Source organism: Sinocyclocheilus rhinocerous, unplaced genomic scaffold (genome assembly GCF_001515625.1).
Source record: "Sinocyclocheilus rhinocerous isolate Xijiao unplaced genomic scaffold, SAMN03320098_v1.1 scaffold958, whole genome shotgun sequence".
NCBI lineage: Eukaryota > Metazoa > Chordata > Actinopteri > Cypriniformes > Cyprinidae > Sinocyclocheilus > Sinocyclocheilus rhinocerous.
Genome location: NW_015650342.1, coordinates 321418 through 328705, shown reverse-complemented (window position 1 = coordinate 328705; position 7288 = coordinate 321418). Strand labels below are relative to the sequence as shown.

General features: G+C 37.7%; 1 protein-coding gene across 1 annotated transcript in view; it reads right to left on the bottom strand.

Moving 5' to 3' along the window:
- Positions 1–3210: 3210 nt before the first annotated feature.
- The window catches only part of LOC107711785 (protein bicaudal D homolog 2-like), a 47840-nt gene continuing 43762 nt past the window's right edge, over positions 3211–7288 (bottom strand). Inside the window, exon 10 of the mRNA XM_016516833.1 lies at positions 3211–4494. Coding sequence (XP_016372319.1) covers positions 4161–4494 — 334 coding nt within the window. The 3' untranslated portion in view covers positions 3211–4160. The remainder of the gene's footprint in view (positions 4495–7288) is intronic.

Here is a 7288-nt window from a genome sequence, read left to right as displayed (position 1 = left end):
CACAAAATCAGTCATAAGGGTCAATTTTGTGAAATTGAGATTTATGCATCATCTGAAAGAAGCTGAATAAATAGCTTTCCATTGATGTATGGTTTGTTAGGATCGGACAATATTTGGCTGAGATACAACTATTTGAAAAATCTAAATATTGAGAAAATCATCTTTAAAGTTGTTCAAATTAAGTTCTTAGCAATGCATATTACTAATCAAAAATTAAGTTTTGATATATTTACGGTAGGACATTTACAAAATATCTTCATGGAACATGATCTTTACTTAATATCCTAATGATTTTGGTATAAAAGAAAAATTGATAATTTTGACCCATACAATGTATTGTTGGCTATTGCTACAAATATACCTGTGCTACTTATGACTGCTTTTGTGCTCCAGGGTCACATTTGATTGTATTTGTTTATTTTTGTGTATTTCAAAAAAAAAAAATTTAAATAAAAAAAATATATATATTTTTTGCATTAGACATTGTGCCAAACATGGAAGTCACACAGTGATGAATATGAGTGACAGTAGGGTGTTGGACATTAAATTAGAAAATTGAAGCTCTTGGGAAAGCGCGGATTGTGGAGAGGCTCCAAACTGGACAAAAAGCATCATAAACCTCCTCTTCTGGTGCGCATCCCTCAGGATGAGAAGAAGCTGTTGCAAAGTAGCGGCCCATTGAATTCCCAGCCACGTGGAAGATGTTCACCATCACAACAGTGATAAATATGGCAAAGAGTGATATACCTGACTGCATCCACACACCTCTAGAGGAGAAAATGTGGCCGAAACCAGGTATAAGGTCCTTTGGATTTTAAAAGTAATATTATGTGAACATCTTTTTTTGTATTAAATTATTTTACACAGTAAACAGTACATTAAGCGTTCATTTTATTTTACTTTTTAAATTTACTACTATGTGACTAATATTATGATTGCCTAATGATAAAAAATATATATATTTATATACAGTACATATACACACACACACATATATATATATATATATATATACTTCTTGTAAGCAACTTTCTTGATCAGAATCAACAATGTCTTTTATTAGTAAATAAAGTACATGCTTTACCAAACCCCAGTACATGCTTTTCCTCTTTTCATCATCAGGATGTAAAAGGATATAAATCAATATATTAATATGCAAGGATATAAATGGTCTGATGGTCTTTACACAAGTTAGTACTTCTAACTTTCACAGCAAAATGACAACAGTAAAAAAGAAAGATGGATTCTCTTGTAGGGCCAGTGGGGAGATTCCTCAGGGCACATCTATATCTATATATCTAGATCTATATATATACACAGGTGCATCTCAATAAATTAGAATGTCGTGGAAAAGTTCATTTATTTCAGTAATTCAACTCAAATTGTGAAACTCGTGTATTAAATAAATTCAATGCACACAGACTGATTTTTTTTATTGGTCTTATGGAGTATTCTAATTTGTTGAGATAGTGAGTTGGTGGGTTTTTGTTAAATGTGAGCCAAAATCATCACAATTAAAAGAACCAAAGACTTAAACTACTTCAGTCTGTGTGCATTGAATTGATTTAATACACGAGTTTCACAATTTGAGTTGAATTACTGAAATAAATGAACTTTTCCACGACATTCTAATTTATTGAGATGCACCTGTATGTATATGTGTGTGAGAGAGAGAGCTGTGCTTCCAGTGTCATCTTGGGCCCCCTGGACTCTTCCAGCATGACACTACCAGTGGCTCTCTCCTCACTAGGCCCTGTACTTCAGGCTTTACTCACAAAACAGCTTTTCACACTGTGCTGAGGCAACTATTGACCCTGGTAATAGCAACGTTTCACCTTGGTATTTTTGCAAGATGGTTACCATCACTTTCAACCATTTAATGAGAACCAGGGTTGGGATGGTGGCTCTCACGACCAGTGCTGAGTGATGGGTAGATTATTTCCAAATGGTAGTCCAATACTGATTACAAATCACATGACGAAAACTGAAGTTAGTAACATAATCTGGATCACTCATATTAGGTAATGTATTCTGATTACTTTTAGATTATTTTTGACCTGATTTATCACATAGACTTACATGGAATTAAGGTGTACCATACTGATTAAAAAAATTTATTAAATATATATTTATATATATATATATAGTGGTAGGATCGTTTATAAAGGAAAAGGTAAAAGGAAAACAAAAATAATTCAGGTGAATCAATAAATTATTAATTTACTGCCATTGTCTGAATAATATGTAATATAATATAATTGGACAAAAGAAAGATAAGACAAATTCACACACAGGACAAATGCCGAGTGACTTTTTATTTGTATTTACTGACTTGAGCCAGCATGACTACTTCTACACAGACAAACCTCTAGAAAACAAGACTTCAACTCAGTTAGTACAAGAGTAAGGGACCAATTAAAAACCAAACATTACTCACTCTTCTGCTTTTTGTCTTTTTCCAAGTCTTTGGAGTTCTAAGTTTGTTTTCGGTTCTGTGTACAAGTCTCATAGCTGAAAGAAACATGCATATGACATAATAATGCACATTATAAAGTTCAGTACTGACGACATTTCAAATTAATACAAACAAATGAATGTTATTTCATATAAAGGTATCAAACTTATAGGTCCTTATAGATCAATACTGGAACACAATAATAAGAGTTTCCAATAATAAGCTTCCACAGCTAGTTGAATATCACAATGCCATCACTTCCAGCAAACAGAAAACCTCAGTTACCACATAACTTCGTTTTGGTTTAATTGCACTTAATTTAGTTTCTCCTCACTTGCTGACTGTATTTATTAATTTTACGCCTCAACAAACAAAATGGTGGCACCATTTGCTTGTTGATGCAACATGTTTTCTGTTTCCTGAATTTGTAATGCTCATATAACCATGTGAAAAATGTATAAAAAAATTTTCAGTAAAACACATAGATAATCTTATGGACTCATTTCATAAAGATGACAGAACTGGAGAATATGGATCATGTGAGTTATGAATCCGTGACATTGAGCTCTGCTTACAGAGGACGTACATGATGAAATCGAATACTCTTAAAATAGTAGTGTAAAATACGCGAACAGACTCATAAACCAGAACACCTCAAACTATAGACTAATATAATAAAAATCAATATAGCCTTATATTAAAAGATCAAAGGTTACAAAATCTCAAAACATCGATGAATGTGCCTATATGATCTTATCATGAAAAGCTGATTCGGGATGTTTTAAGCAAGCCAGAGAATGAAAGCCTGAAACTTTGAATATTTTGTTTTCCAAAAAGAGACATTGGTTTGCCCTTCTCGTCTTGAAATGAGACGGCCACACTATTTAGAGCACAGAAACGACAGATAAGGCCTCTCTAATGTTTCATCTGCAAGGGAAATATGTTGACAGCACGTGGCAAGCCCTTCACCATGACTTCACCGTGTGAAGCCGTGTGTGCTCAAGTAAACGTAATCGAGTCTAAGACATATTAAAGCTCTCAGTTCTGCAGCCAGACATCAAATGAAAAAGCAAGCCAGAAGCCCACTGGCTTCGTGGCGCATACTGATTTATGAACACGCGTCGTTCCCGCCTGCCTCACGAGTGACATCGTTAAAACACACACACACTCTCCAACCCGTCGATTTTCATTTTTGATGTTATTTCTGTTTTCTCGCAAAAACAAAACAAAAATGGCACACTTCTATGAGTTTTCCTGCACGTCAACAAGGCAGGGAGGAGGTTTGCATATTTCGTTTGGTTGGGTATGTAAACACAAGTTACCTGATTGGACGGGCTGCTGATTTCAGAGGCAGGAGAGAGATGGACAGAGGAAAAGGGCGAATGGCTATTGACTTGTGACCACAATTCAACAATCCTATGGCTAGCTCTCTCTATCATGTCTAATCTAGAAATGCTGCCTTGAGCTGTAAAATTGTGCAATTGGGTTTGGTGCCGCTAGCAGAAACACACTTCACCTATAAGACTAAACGTTATTTCATTCTGCCCTTAGCTAGCACTACAACATGCACCTGGCTACGAGGACGCTAGCAGGCATGACCATATTTAGCCCTAAACACACGGACACATCATATGGGTTAGCACACAGCAAGCAAGAGAGTGCGTGAGTGGAGCTTTGTACAACGGCTGACGAGGCTCGCACAGCTTCAGTCGCAGTAGATCTTGTACTTCTCGCTGCAGAACACCACCGGCGTTCCCAGGAGGCCGTTGGGCTCGCCTCGACCCCCACAGGTGGCAGCGGCGGCAGGGTGACTCACGTGGGAGTGGGTGGGTTTCCCACGCGAGGCGGTCTTGGAGCGGCCGTTGGCTCTGCCGCGGTGGGACTGCTCGTTGTCAAACTCCAGGTCCTCCAGGCGCTGGGTGAGCGCCAGCTTCTGCTGGATGGCCATACGGAGGAGGGAGTTCAGTGTCTTCTTCTCATCATCCGCAGCAGCCAGCTGCCTCTGCATCTCATCCAACTGAGTCACGTACTCGTCACAGCTGAGAGATAAAGAGATGGTCGATATATTAGTACTACAAAAAAAAAACCATTCCTTTTTGGTAACATTGTCCATAAGGCCGTTTACACCTGGTATTAAGAAGCATTTTTGTCAATCAGATCACAAGTGGACAACACTAAATAAGGTCTGAAAGGGGTCTGAAAAGTTATAAACACATTTGACCAGACTGCTTTCGTAATGTAAACTGCAAATGTGTTCGAACAGCCACTAAAGGTGCCTCCTTCTTTACCTACTGACCTAATTCTTAAAGATTACAGGACATGTTGTTAAAGCACAATAGCAAGACAGGATTTAAACTTTGCCAGCTGAAGTCGTAAGTCTGGTTTGAAGGCAAAAATCAAACAAACAAACAAAAAAAACACAATGTTCTTGTTTTATTCCTGCTTCTAACTCAAACCCACAGCATTTGGCGTAGTTTTGCAGCTATCACAGCAGAAACAAATGCTGCTGCTCTGTGTCTCTGTAATCTTCCTGACTTGTCTCAATTCCTCAGCAAATGCAAATGTGTTCGAACAGCCACTAAAGGTTCCTCCTTCTTTACCTACTGACCTAATTCTTAAAGATTACAGGACATGTTGTTAAAGCACAATAGCAAGACAGGATTTAAACTTTGCCAGCTGAAGTCGTAAGTCTGGTTTGAAGGCAAAAAACAAACAAACAAACAAAAAAAACACAATGTTCTTGTTTTATTCCTGCTTCTAACTCAAACCCACAGCATTTGGTGTAGTTTTGCAGCTATCACAGCAGAAACAAACGCTGCTGCTCTCTGTCTCTGTAATCTTCCTGACTTGTCTCAATTCCTCAGCAAATCCAATAGATCAGAAAAACTTGATGTTGTAACAGAAACTATAAACTCTCAGAAACTATAAACTTTTACTATAAACTTTTCTAGCATTTTAGATACGGTTGGTCCTTTATGCTTAAAGAAGATTAAGGAACCCAGTCCGACACTGTGGTATAACTAGCACACTCGCGCCTTAAAGAGAGCAGCCTGGAGAATGAAGCACAGCTGGAAGAAAACAAAACTAGAGGTATTTTGTATCGCATGGAGGGAAAGTATTTCTACTTATAGAAAAGCTCTAAAATTGCTAGATCTGCTTACTTTTAATCTCTTTTAGCAGAGAACAAACACAACCCCAGGCATTTATTCAATGCAGTGGCCAAATTAACAAAAAATAAAGCATCAACAGACAGACATTCCCCAACAGCACAGTAGTAATGACTTTATGAACTTCTTTACTTCCAAGATCGATACTAATAAAGATAAAATTCTAACCATGCAGCTAGGGCTGTGCAAAAAATCGAATGCGATTTTCATGAGCATCTCGTCAGTAAAGTCGCTTCTGGTGATTAGTAGTAAATCTCCAGCACATGCTTTCAGATGGAGTGGCATTGGTGCAAAAAATCGAATGCGATTTTCATGTGCATCTCGTCAGTAAAGTCGCTTCTGGTGATTAGTAGTAAATCTCCAGCACATGCTTTCAGATGGAGTGGCATTTACTACACAGAGCCGTAGTTCACTGACAAGCTACACAAAATCGCGTTCAAAATCGCGGGCGATTCATTGCCGAATCTAAATTCATTGCGGCTTTACTGACGAGATGCTCATGAAAATCGCATTCGATTTTTTGCCCAGCCCTACATGCAGCCTTCAGCTAGAGTACTGCATCAGACAGTCCACTTTAGATCCCCCGAGGAACAATTCCACTCATTCTCAGCTATAGGAGAGGAACAATTGTATAAACCTGTTAAATAATCAGAACCTACAACATGTATGTTAAATCCTATTCTAACTAAGCTACTAAAAGAGGTGCTTCCAGAAGTCATAGATCCTCTTCTGAATATTATTAATTTCTCAATGTCATTAGGATGTGTCCCCAAAACCGTCAAACTGGCTGTTAAGCCTCTCATTAAAAAAACACAACTTGATCCAAGAGAATTAGTTAATTTTCACCCTTTTCTGTCAAAAATACTAGAAAAGGCAGTATCCTCTCAGCTATGTTCCTTCTTAGAGAGAAATGGTATCTGTTATCGATTTCCAGTCAGGATTTAGACCGTATCATAGCACTGAGACTGCTCTCATCAGAGTTACAAATGACCTACTCTTATCATCCGATCATGGTATTGTGTATTTTTCTATTAGTGCTACTGGATGTTAGCACTGCGTTTGATACTATCGACCACAGCATTCTTTTGAGTAGACTACAAAATTATGTTGGTATTACTGGAATTGCATTGGCATGGTTCAAATCATACTTATCTGACTTTCATCAATTCTTAGCAGTGAATGATGAGTTATATCGATCACAAGTGCAGTATGGAGTACCTCAAGGCTCAGTACTAGGACCGCTGCTTTTCATGCTTTACATGTTAACCTTGGGAGATATCATCAGGAAACATGGAGTTAGCTTTCACTGTTATGCTGATGATACTCAGCTCTATATTTCTTCGTGGCCTGATGAAACATACCAATTTGCAAAACTAACGGAATGCATAGTTGATATAAAAAACTGGATTACTAGTAAATTCCTACTGCTAAATTTAGTTTTAATTATTGGACCAAAAACCTCCGCATGTAATAACTAGTGCTGTGTTCGATACATCGATATGACGATGTGTTGTCACAGAGATTTGATGATACGAGTATCGATACAGCTGTCCCTGTATCGATATTGCGGCACGTGCGCTGCAGTGGACCACGCTTAATTTGAATACAAGAACACAGTTTAAAACTGAGTAGAAAAGTGCAAGGTTTCTAAAAAATAATGAATAGA